We start from the raw sequence: 12,969 nt of genomic DNA, 5'->3' as shown, positions 1-12,969 counted from the left end.
GATTTCTGTTTTGATGGTGGAAAAGATTCACAAAAGTTTAAATTTTCCTTCCTTCATTTCATGGTACGAGAATGGAGTGGAGATCATGGGAGCAAAAAACAGTGGTAAGCGTTTTGTGCATTAATGCAAGGAAAAGTGTAGAAAAAAGAAGAGAACAACTAGCATTTATACAGCATTTTTCACAACCACCAGACTCAAGTGCTTTACGATAAATTAATAATAATAATTAAGTACTTGAAGTGCAGTCACTTGTACTGTACAAATCGTGGCATCTAGCAGTCAGCATTTTGTTTTGGATTTTGCAAATGTGGGCTGTCTGAGTACAGTCTGTATTCAGCTTGTTATAAATGATCGAAGGAACATGCTTTTTGATTCAATCAGCCAATCACTGGGACGTCCGGCCTGCCGTTAAACTAGCACTGAAATTCATACAGAAATTTCCTCAGTTGTGTGATAGGTGTCTTTGTGGCCTGACATTGTTGGTGGGAAAATGCTACTCGTGTAGTGATGTGGGCTATGCTGGCAGGGCCAGCATTTAACTGAGTGGCTTACTAGGACATTTGATAGTCAACCACATTGATGGAGGTCTGGAATCAAATGTAGTCCAGAGCAGGTAAGGATGGCAGATTTTATTCCATAAATGACATAAGTGAACTTTACAATAATGTCATTTTAGTTCCAGATTGTTTATTGAATTCAAATTTCACCATCTGCCATGGTGGGATTTGAACCCAGGTCATTGCCTGGATTACTAGTCCAATGATAATACCACGCTGCTGCCACTGCTTCTTCTTTGGCTATGGCTCTATTTGCAAGATTGCTGTTAAGACCAATCCTATAGCACATGGAGCTATATGAATTCCAATATGTATATTGACCAGTGAAGATAAACACATGGTGGACTGTAGTGGAAAATCCATTCGCGGATTTCTGAACAACTGTGTCGAGGCAGGGAGCATGTTAGGCTGCTCCATTTCAAAAGTCTACTGTTTGATGTGATTCCCTGATTGGGTAGCACGTGCTGAACTATCCTGAGTGTGCCAATAGCTACAACCAATTTAAGAAAGCTGAATTCAACATTGGTCAGTTACGTTTGCTAGAAGCGACATATATTCATAAGCAGAGAGCTATTCTCTGCCAACAATAGGAGTATATTCAAGCCTTGTGCCTTTTTTGATATCCCAGGAACTTGGGAACCCAATAGTTTCCATTACCTTTTCCATGGCAATGCCTCAGCCAATCAGAGGCAACTTGCCAACCAATCCGCACTCTTTTCTACTGCAGTGTTCTTCAAATTCTGAAAAGAACGCAACTATTTTCAATTTGTAAAACTGAGGAAATGTTACTGCACCACAAGAGTGATAAGTCTGACCAATAGGTATCTTTTATATTAAAACAAACTTTAAATTAACCACATTACCAACAAAGAAATAGCTTTACAATTAACAATTATAACTGTTCTTGAGTAAAATAAGAAACCTGCCACTATATTCCATTTAAGCAAACCAATATATATTAAATACTACTCATGAATAAAGTTAACAACCAGGTTTTACTTGCTTTTCTCTGTACAGAATCTTTGGAGAGAGAACCTTCCAGGATGCAACTGAAACATCTCTGTTAAGAGTTCTAGGACCTACTGACTCTTTAGACAGACCTAGCTCCTCACATTAACAACATCATCTGTACCCAAAGCATAAGGCAGTATTTTGTTCTTACAAGATGTCCCTTGGCTTGTTTAGGCAGGACTAAACTCAATACCCCTCATAAATTATCTACACCCCAGGGGTCCTTCAGTCTTGAACAATATTCCATTAGCTATCTATCTGTAAACCAAGTAAATCATTATCAAAATCTATTAATGGAATACTTCACCTGCAAATCAATAAGTACATCGCTTTTATGACATCTTAATCATCGTTCTAGAAGTCATATGTATGCATCTTAATCCAGTTTTGAACACTTTTGCCACAAACAATATAAAATATGACAATTTCTTACATTCATCATGCTATAAATTGCTGTGATTGTTTGAAAATTGTATTCTTGTATTTGCCTGTATAAGTGCAAGACAAAAAGCTTCTATTACATGTCTCATAGCAATATTAAAATATTTAATTGGCTCTGAATATGCTGACAGTTTTGAGTAATTGAGTGAAGGATAGGTAACCATCATGCCCACCTTGTAGCCATTAAAGATCATTCCACCTGCCCATGAGCACATAGTACCCCTACATCTCTTAATTTCTAGCCTTCCCTTCCATCAGCAGTGCAAAGATCTGGGGACACAGAAAAAATTGCTAGGTCTAAAGCCTGACTGACTGGTTGCCATTTTTATAAAATAGGGTGGACAACTATTCATAAAAGGAGTGGGTGGACAAAAGTTTCAATAGTCAGTTTTAGGTTTGGTGATTTGGCAAGAAAGCATCCTGTATATCCTCCTTCATCCTAGGATCTGCTTTTTTTTTTTGGCCTGTAATCGGATTGAAGTCTCCCGTACATATTGGCTGCTTTTTTTTGTGGTTGGATTTATGCTGATTTGGGAAAAAAGTTGCATTCATCAAAAGTAAATAATCTATGCATGGTGTGTGATTTACGTTTCTGAAAGTTCTACCTGGATTTTGATTTTTCTCTTTTTTTTTTTTTGCAATATGACCAGCATTTCTTTTATCATTTGCTCTTATGTTTATAACTATATTTTCAGTGGAAATCTTCGAAACATTAACTTATTTGTGCACTTCATTTTTAACTTGAAACAGTATTTTCTTAAGAATTTTTTTTTGATCAGTGGATGTGGGTATCGCGGGCTGGGCCAGCATTTATTGCCCAGCCCTAATTGCCCTTGAGGGGCAGGTTAAGAGTCAACCACATTGCTGTGGATCTGGAGTCACATGTAGGCCAGACCAGATAAGGACAGCAGACTTCCTTCCCAAAAGGACATTTGGGAACCAGAAGGGTTTTTACAACAATCACCTTTTAACTCCAGATTTTTTTTATTGAATTCAAATTTCACCATCTGCCATGATGGGATTTGAACCTGGGTCTTTGGATTACTAGTTCAGTGGCAATACCATTGCACCACTGTCTTCCCCCAGATTTTGTTCATATATGTTTAGCAAAATGTTGCCTGGGCTCTCGCTGCCACCTTGTGGAGCTATTGGTACATTTAACTTGGAAACTTTTTAACCCATGAGAATTTTGTTGAGAAACATTAACAGAATATTGCCCAGGCTATACTGCCACCTTGTGGATCTTCAAAATATTGTGTGCCAGTGTCAATGCTGGAAGATTTAGTTTTAAAGAAAATTCAAGGATTTGAAAGTGTTTTAATCTCCCACACCCATCTTTCTGGCGACTGTCCGTTCTCCAATCTAGTTTCTGCCAAAGTACCTAAACAGCAATAATCAGAGTTACAAATAACATCCTCAAGGATGGGACATTTACACTGTTTGGCAGAATTTTGACTTGCATCACGGAATTCTGTCTGTTAATTTTTTCCTGATCTTTGAATGGAGTGTGTGTGGCGTAGTGGTATTATCAAGAAATTCAACTAAATCAACCATCATATTTCATTTATTAGAAAAGCACTTTCCCAACTTAGAAAAAATCTAGTACTCGCTGGTAGAACCCTCAAGAGTATTGACAGTCCGAGAGATCTTGGTGTACAGGTCCACAGGTCACTGAAAGGGGCAACACAGGTGGAGAAGATATTCAAGAAGGCATACGTCATGCTTGCCTTCATTGGCCGGGGCATTGAGTATAAAAATTGGCAAGTAATGTTGCAGCTGTATAGAACCTTAGTTAGGCCACACTTGGAGTATAGTGTTCAATTCTGGTCGCCACACTACCAGAAGGATGTGGAGGCTTTGGAGAGGGTGCAGAAGAGATTTACCAGGATGTTGCCTGGTATGGAGGGCACTAGCTATGAGGAGAGGTTGAATAAACTTGGTTTGTTCTCACTGGAACGACGGAGATTGAGGGGCGACCTGATCGAGGTCTACAAAATTATGAGGGGCATAGACAGAGTGGATAGTCGGAGGCTTTTTTCCAGGGTAGAGGGGTCAATTACTAGGGGGGCATAGGTTTAAGGTGCGAGGGGGCAAGGTTTAGAGGAGATGAACGAGGCAAGTTTTTTTACACAGAGGGTAGTGGGTGCCTGGAACTCGCTACCGGAGGAGGTGGTGGAAGCAGGGACGATAGTGACATTTAAGGGGCATCTTGACAAATACATGAATAGGATGGGAATAGAGGGATACGTACCTCGGAAGTGTAGAAGATTGTAGTTTCGACAGGCAGCATGATCGGCACAGGCTTGAAGGGCCGAAGGGCCTGTTCCTATGCTGTACTTTTCTTTGTTCTGTATAAATGGTGGAACTTCCTGGAATATATTAGGACACGTATCAAACTGAATATCCCAATACTACTGCTCAGACCTCTGGGTAGCAAGCTTCAAGCCACTTCTACTGATTTCAAGCACTTGTACTTAATCGATAATAACATTTAGGACTGAAATTGTAACCTGAAAGGGTCATCACATCAGATGAATTCACACAGATGTTGGGTACAGTAAGGCAGTGGGAATAATGATCCAGATAGCTGGACAAAGAATTTAAAGTTCACAACCCGCCATGACAATTCAGAATTTGAATTCAGTTTTTTAAAAATCTCAACGTTTTTGGGGGGGGCGGTATTAGTAAAACTGACCATGAAGCTGAGTATAAAGGTACGGAAATGTTGTTACAACTATACAAGACATTGGGAAGACCGCACCTGGAGTATTGTGCACAGTTGTGGTCCCCTTATTTGAGGAAATATGTAGTGGCATTGGAGGCAGTTCACTAGATTGATTCCAGAAATGAGAGGTTTGTCATATGAGGAGATATTGAACTGTTTAGGCCGATACTGTCTAAAGTTTAGAAGAATACGGGGAGATCAGATCGAGGTACACAAGATGCTAAAAGGTATGGATAAAGTAGAGGAGCAGACTCGATGGGCCGAATGGCCTAATTCTGCTCCTAAATCTTATGAACTTAGGAAAAAATAAAATAGTTGACCAATGCCCTTTCGAAAAGGGAAGTGCACGGTCTTTACCCAGTCTGGCCTATATACGACTTCAGTTCCATACCGACCTTCACTGCCTTTTGAAATGGCCTAACAAACTCCTCCACTACTAACAATGGGTATAAATGATAGAGCAGATCACATCTGCGAACATTTTTGTTTTAGACAAATCACTTCTTTCCATAATTTTGCAAGTTTTCATTTTCAGTGCTGGTGTTGGTCGTACAGGCACTTTCATCGTTATTGATGCCATGCTGGACATGATGCATGCAGAGCGGAAAGTGGATGTATTTGGATTTGTATCAAGGATTCGAGCTCAACGATGTCAAATGGTGCAGACAGATGTAAGTCTCAAGTGTTACCACAACTTGAATTTTTAAATATTCATGAAATGTGAGCGTCACTGGCAAGGCCAACATTTGTTGCCCATCCCCAAGGTGCTGCTGAGGCGCTGCCTTGAAGGCAGGAAAATGTTGCACAATGATCGTTTTCCTAATATTTGGCTGATGGGAGTAAACATGTTCCTGTTACGTTGTAGATGCAGTACGTGTTTATATATCAAGCACTGTTGGAGCATTATTTATATGGGGACACCGAGCTGGAAGTGACATCACTTGAAAGCCACTTGCAAAAACTTTACAACAGAGTATCTGGATCAGGTTGCAGTGGTCTGGAAGAAGAGTTTAAGGTGAGAAATTGAGACACTTGTCAATTTAGTAAACTGACTGAGGAAACGATTAAATATCTTCCAGTTTTAATGCTTTTGAAAAGATCTTGATTAATCTTAGTTTGTGACACTGATACTGTACTCAAAGGTGAATAAATATGCATTTAGGTTGACTGATGATTCAATGAGTCAAGCCTTTCAATAGTTTACAAACAAATAGCATCATTGAATCTATGCTGGGAGCAATAAGTTAAGGGTTGAAATTATTTATTTGGATCACATTATGAAGTCTAGTCAGGATGGAAGGCTACATTAACTCATTTTTCCAGCAGAAAGAAATTATTTAAATTTTTTGTTTTTCCGAAACATTCTGCAGTAGCTAACTCTGAATAAATTTACATCTTTATTCTATTTTCTGTTCAGGCACTGCATGTTCACCATCATCCCTGAACATTTCCTCTGTTGTTTCATAAAAGCAACCAAATCCTGATAAAAAGCAAAATGCTTTGTTTCTAAACCACAAAAATGCCTAAAGATTACTGCCCCAATTGAAAAGCAAGCTACTGTACTCTATTTTTTAGCAACAAAGCTTTGCCTATGCAGGTGTGATTTGCAGCATTTTAATTATTTCAGATGATCGTGAAGAAAGATTTCTGTCTAGCCCGTTTAAATCATTGCTAGTCATTTTATATAAGCTTGTTCAATATGCTAGATATTTCAGTGAGCACAATCTCTACATAATTGCTACCATACAGTCTTAAAAATACTTCCTAACCACTTGGGAAGATTAAAACTATTGTCTTCAATACCTGACTTTAACTCTGTTCCCTAGCCACTCTCTCCACCTAGCAAATGTCTTGAGGTTGAACCAAATTGTTCAACGCTTTAATATCATATTTGGTCACAATCATACATCCCATGCCTTCACTAAGAACACCTATTTCCACCTCCGTATCAATAACCGATTCCCCCTCAAGCATGCCATTGTTACCTCCAGACCTAACTCTTCCGATGATCTCCTGATTGGCCTGCCATCTTTTACCCTCCATAAATTTGAATCCTAACTTGCGCAAGTCCCACTCACCCATTGCCATTGTGTTTGCTAACTCACTGCTGTTTTCTGGCCATCTTTATTTTCAAAGCCATTCATGGCCTTTCTCCTCCCTATCTCTAATCTCTCCCAGCCCTACAACCTACAGATATCTGCACTGCTTCAATTCTGGCCTTTTGAACATCTCTAATTTTAATTCTTCTTTGGCAATCTCTCGTGATTGAGGCTGACTTGTTTCCATACCTGTTTGATGGGTTTTGAGATGGCTGATGTGGGGCAGGTGGTGCTTGGAGGCTCGGGGAGATGAATTGTTAGGGGATTTGTACACTCTCTCCAATGCCTGAACTTTGCCTCTGCGTTTATCCAATGAAATCTTTGTGTTCAGTACTTTCCTGAATGAACCTTCTCCATTTTGCTTAGATGCTTTGAGGACATTGTTAAAGCATTTCCATTATCCTACTGGGAGCCTCCTGCGACAACTAAATTCCAAGTAGAGTAGTTGCGTTGGGAGTCTGCTGCCAGGCATACAAATGACATGACCCAGCCAGTGGAGCTGGTTTTGAGTAATTAGCGTCTCAATACTAAACATGATGACTTGGAGAAGACACTGCTGTTGGACTGCTCTTGCCACCTGTTTTGGAGAATCTTGCGAAGGCATCGCTGGTGGTACTTCTCGAGTTTTTTGAGATATCTGATTTAGGTTGTTCAAGGCTCTGAAGCATATGGGACTGCAGGGAACCACTGCTTCCCTGTAAACCATGATCTTAGTTTCAGGTTTAAGATCCTGGTCTTCAAATACTCTCTTCCTCATCTGAAGTCGGCCGAGCGCTGAGCTGGCACACGTGAGCTGGTGATGATCAATTTTGTCATCTATGACTGCCTTAGTGAGAGGAGTCTCCCAAGATATGGAAAATAGTCTACATTTGCTAAAGAAATAGTCTAAAAGAATAGTCTACAGATTCTAAAGAATCTCCTCTTTATTCATTCATGGTGAGTGGACATCGCTGCCCAGTCCAGCATTTATTGTCTATCCCTAATTGTACTCACTGTTGACCTTAATTGATAGGGGCAGGTGTTGTGCTTGGGAGCTAGTTGGAAGAGGCTCTTAGTTTTCCGTGTTCAGTGAAAGGCCCATTTTTGTACATGCTTTGGAGGAGGGGTTGACAATGACCTGGAGCTAATTTAATGAGTGAGCGTGCACGCAAGTATTATCTGCATACAGAAGCTCCATGACTGAAGTTAGCATCATTTGGTTTTGGATCGAAGACGATGTAGGTTGAAGAGCTTCCTGTCTGTGGATAATTTGCTGAATGCAAGAAGCAGTATTGCAGCCAGGAAGATGGGCAAGAGGCTGATGCAATATCATGGTTTTATTTGACTCCATTCTTCACTAAGATAGGGTCTGGGATAGTTCCATGGGTGGGGCTCACAGCTTGCATGTTATTGTAGAGCAAGCAGAGTGAGGCAACAATTTCTGAGAGCTATTAAATTTGAGGAGGAAACTCCATAATCTAACACAGTTGACAGAACGAAAGGCTTTTGTGAGGTCAAAAAAGACCATGTGTACATAGTGGTATTCATTGCATTTTTCTTGGATTTGTCGTGCAGGGAAGATCATGTACGTGGTGCCTTTCGATTAGTGAAAACCAGAATGAGAGTCTGGAAGGAACTCTTCGGCCATTTGGGAGGATCCTTATAATCATCATCCCTGTAGTAGACAGTAGGGAAACCCCTCTTAAGTTACCACACTCAACTTGTCTCCCTTCTTGAATATAGTCAAGCCCCTGAGCTTATCCTGCATGCGTGGTCCTTCCCAGAGAAGGGATATGAGGTTATGCAGCCGTGCCTGGAATGTTTCTCTGCCATGTTTCAGAATATCTAGGAATTCCATCTGCTCCAGAGGCTTTGTTGATTGTCAAATATACAGTAGCTTACTCAACTTGCTCCATATCGGGGTGGCACCAACACTGAGCTGGATAGCGTATTAAGGAATGGAGTTGAAGTGTTCAAGTTGAAACCAGCCTTGGTTGAGGAATTCTTCAAGACAGTCTCTTCAGTGAGCACTGATTGTCCTTGATAAACTTGACTCTTCGTTGGGGATGGTCCCTTGAGAGCTTGGGCCATAATTGCTTTGACAGCACAGAAAAACCTGCATGCCATTGGTGTTCCCAAGTTGTTATGCGTCCTGTGCTCTTTATACCCACTGTTTATTCTTTATGTTGTGGGTTTCATGCTGCAACATTGTCTCCAGATGACTTTAGGAATGCAGCTTTTCGCTCAAGGTGTGGTGAAATATTCATTCTGCGAAAGCATTATATGTCTGCTTGATTAGATCGGGCATATCTCAGTCATTTTGTCAAAGAGGATGATTGTTATGATGGACTTTAGGGTTGGCCTGGTACTGTGGGCACACTGTAGCCCCTGGTTGCTGGAGGTTGAAATGTTGGCAATGAGGCGCTGACTGAGAAGGGCCTTCTTCGTGCGATCTTTGGGGCTTTGATTTTCTTTCACATTGCTTCTGTTGCCTGCATTGTTTTGGGGCTGGGCTGAAGGAGATAATAGATTGTATAGGGCGGTGATCGGTCCAGCAGTCATGGGTACCTGTCAGTGTTTGGACCATGAGTATTGCTGTGAGGGCTTGTCTGCTGGACAGGGTGTTGGTTATGACACAGACGGCAACAGAGTTTAATTATTCTGTTGTTAGTTTCCATACTTTCTGCTGCCAAGGCTGTAAGCTTTGGAATTGCATTGCTAAATCTCTTAATTTCTCTGCCTTTTTCCTGCATTCTGGCACTTGTTAAAACCTACCTTTGTCACTTATCAAATATGTCCTTATGTCGCTCAGTGTCAGATTTTGTTTGATCAGACTCCTGTGAAGCACCTTGGGATATTTTGCTATGTTAAAGGTACTATATAAACACTGTTGCTGTTGTGTTGTGTACTTATATTGGCTTGAGTCTGAAACTGTTGAGCATATTCTTGACGAAACAAAAATTGAATCATACATCACAAAAATGCTGAAAATAATCAGCTGGTGATGCAGCATATGTGGAGAGGAAAACAGTTCATATCAGTGGCCTTTTGTTTGAAAATTCTGACACCATACGAAATGCACTACAGCTTATAAAGCAGTATTTTACATGTTATTTAATGCCAGTTTTAAAACCTGTAATAGATATTAGTGTGTACTGTTGAATTTGGTGCTTACCTTTTCCTAGAAACTGACTTCAATCAAAATTCAGAATGACAAGATGAGGACAGGCAATTTGCCAGCCAACATGAAGAAAAACAGAGTTCTTCAGATCATTCCATGTAAGACTTTTAATTTTAAAAAAAATACAATTTGTGCTTCAGATCAGAAATGCTTTCAGGATTGCGAAACTGAAATGTTGATATGGAGATGATAATTATTCATCCACCCATGTGCATCTCGTTTGTCCTCCAGTATAAAGACGCTCTGCATATTAATCATAAATGTTTTGCTGAAGGCCAACTAAGAAAACTGCAAAACTTGTCAGCCCCCAATTTCCCATTGCAAAAATCTATACCTAGCCTACATAAAACTAACAGAATTTAAAAATTACAGAACTCACTAAAAGATTTGCAGAGGCACAAAGAAAAATTTAAAAGGTAATGGAATGTTGGTCTTTATTTTAAGAGGACTGGAACAAAAAGGGTTAGGAACTCTGGTTAGACTCCATCGAAAGCATTGAATTTTGTTCTGGGCACCAAGAAGTTATATTGAGTTTACAGGGGATTCAGGATAGATTCACCAAAATGATGCAGTCTTTCCTCAAACTGCAGTTGAGGCTAGGTCTGTTAGAACATTTTTAAAAATAGGTAGTAGATTATTGTCAGGCACGGGTTTCAGGGATTATGAAACTGAGGTGGATAGATAGAGTTAAACCATAGATCAGCCATCTTCTAAATAAATGGATGAAGAGGTTTGAGGGGCTAAATGGCCTACTCCAGTTGCTATTAATTTGAAACTTGACAAACATTGTGACAGAGAGTAGATTGGGGAAGTGCTGCATCTGGTGCAAAACCACTTTGCTAATACAACAGCAGAAAATTAGTAATTGTTTTAACATTCAACCTACCGTTCATCTGACTACATTTTAACTTTGCACAGGCAAATATGTTCAGGGCCCAAACGTGTGATGCTTCAAAACGGTGTTTTGTTTTTAGCAAGTTGATTGCTGCTCCTCGGACTTGAAATATTGTACAGTATTGCATTGTTAAGCATGCACTAGAAGTGTTCAAGTTAGTAGAAGTGATTCAGCTTTTATTAAGGTAACTTATGTAATCTGTTGATCTTCCAGTACTTCATGCAATTTGTGTTTGGAAATCATCACTTGGAATTTTCTGGAAACTTACAACAATCATTGCTGTGAGAGATTTTCCAGAAAATTGCAGCAACTCTAAACTTTACTTGGGCACCTCGGCAAACGTTTTTCCTCTGTATTGCTCTGCACTCATCCTGTTCTTGATCTTGGTTGGGCATCAGTGTGTTGCTGGGTAAGTTGGGCATCAGAGTATTGCTGGGCTAGTTGGGCATCAGTGTTGCTGGGTGAGTTGGGCATCAGAGTGTTGCTGGGTGAGTTGGGCATCAATTTGCTGGGTGAGTTGGGCATCAATGTTTCTGGGTGAGTTGGGCATCAATGTTGCTGGGTGAGTTGGGCATCAGAGTGTTGCTGGGTGAGCTCAGGATCTTTGTTCGAGAGATGGAGAAAAAAATGGAAGGGATGTCAATGTGCATCACTCTTGCTTACCTCAGTGTGTCATTAACCTTGAATAGAGCTACAGTCACCCTACATTACCTTAATTCATGTGAGAGAAAGCATCAACACTGAGCATGGAGCTACTGTCCTAACTTCACCTGGTTTACTGCTTTTGTGACCAGATTAGTTTCTATTCACTATTAAATTATATTCTTCACCATGGATGTTATTATGATATTTGTGTTCAATTACTGAGTTTCTTATGAAAGACTGCTATGTAAGCATAATAATGGTTATGATCTTTATTGTCACAAGTAGGCTTACATTAACACTGCATTTCAGTTACATTCCGGCGCCTGTTCGGGTACACAGAAGGAGAATTCAGAATGTCCAAATTACCTAATAACGCGTCTTGCATGACTTGTGGAAGGAAATTAGAGCACCCGGAGAAAACCCACGCACACACTGGGAGAACGTGCAGACTCTGCACAGACAGTGACCCAAGTCAGGATTTGAACCTGGGACCCTGGCATCATAGTGCGAACCACTATGCTACGTGCTGCCCACACTTCCTTAAATTTGCTTATTACATTAGATAAAGGAAAAGTAGCATTATATGAGTGAAGGGATTTGAGGAGTTGATGGATATAATGCTGTAGGGTTTGACATTGAAGACTACTTTTTCTTTCATGGGATGGGAGCATCACTGGCTAGGCCAGCATTTATTGCCCATCCCTAATAGATGAAGTCAGTTGGAAAGTGTTAAATCTGAATACTCCTAGCAAATTTATTGGGCATTATTGTATCTCTGAATCAAGCTGTCAGACTTTGGAGATTATTATACAATCATAGGTAATCATGATAGTATCGAGAATAACCGAATATGTTGAGGAAAAATGAATTGGTAAAGGGAGTACGTTTAGTAGTTAAATTGCCCGGAGTTGAACTCATGATGCCGTATCATTGTACTTTTTGTTTTTGTTTCAATGCCATTTCAGATGAGTTTAACAGAGTCATCATTCCTGTAAAGAGAGGTGAAGAGAACACAGACTATGTGAATGCATCGTTCATTGATGTAAGTCTTTAGAAATTAGTTTTTTATTGTGCATCTCCAAGCATGGTAAAATCAAGTTTTCAATTAATCATCAGTCGGTTTTAATCTAATCAAATATGAAAACCAAATACAAAACTTTTATAAATGTTTTGTCATTATTTTAGCTCATCTATATTATAATATTTTGGAAGGCAGGGCATTAAAATCAAATTAATCATTAAATTAGTGTGCAAGGAATTGCACTTTTTAAGTCACAATTTCAATATAAATAATGGCTGGAAACTGCATTACTTTCACAGCTTTTAGACAGAAAAGTAATGCCCTGGATATGAAAGGGGTCGAATGTTATTTAGCACAGAAAAGTATTGTAAAATAATTATATTTTTAATAAATGCAAGGTGGTTTCTTTACATGA

General features: G+C 39.7%; 1 protein-coding gene across 8 annotated transcripts in view; it reads left to right on the top strand.

Annotated features, from left to right (window-relative positions):
- Positions 1-12,969, top strand: part of ptpra (protein tyrosine phosphatase receptor type A) — a 373,815-nt gene that overhangs the window by 318,402 nt on the left and 42,444 nt on the right. For all 8 annotated transcript variants that reach the window (XM_072497621.1, XM_072497618.1, XM_072497619.1 and 5 more), the window contains 4 exons: positions 5,270-5,405; positions 5,600-5,749; positions 9,998-10,091; positions 12,499-12,575. In XM_072497621.1, coding sequence (XP_072353722.1) covers positions 5,270-5,405; positions 5,600-5,749; positions 9,998-10,091; positions 12,499-12,575 — 457 coding nt within the window. The remainder of the gene's footprint in view (positions 1-5,269; positions 5,406-5,599; positions 5,750-9,997; positions 10,092-12,498; positions 12,576-12,969) is intronic.

Source organism: Scyliorhinus torazame, chromosome 3, assembly GCF_047496885.1.
Source record: "Scyliorhinus torazame isolate Kashiwa2021f chromosome 3, sScyTor2.1, whole genome shotgun sequence".
In the NCBI taxonomy this organism is placed as follows: Eukaryota; Metazoa; Chordata; class Chondrichthyes; order Carcharhiniformes; family Scyliorhinidae; genus Scyliorhinus; species Scyliorhinus torazame.
Note: the sequence above shows the minus strand (reverse complement) of the source record. Positions and strands in the feature narration are given on the sequence as shown.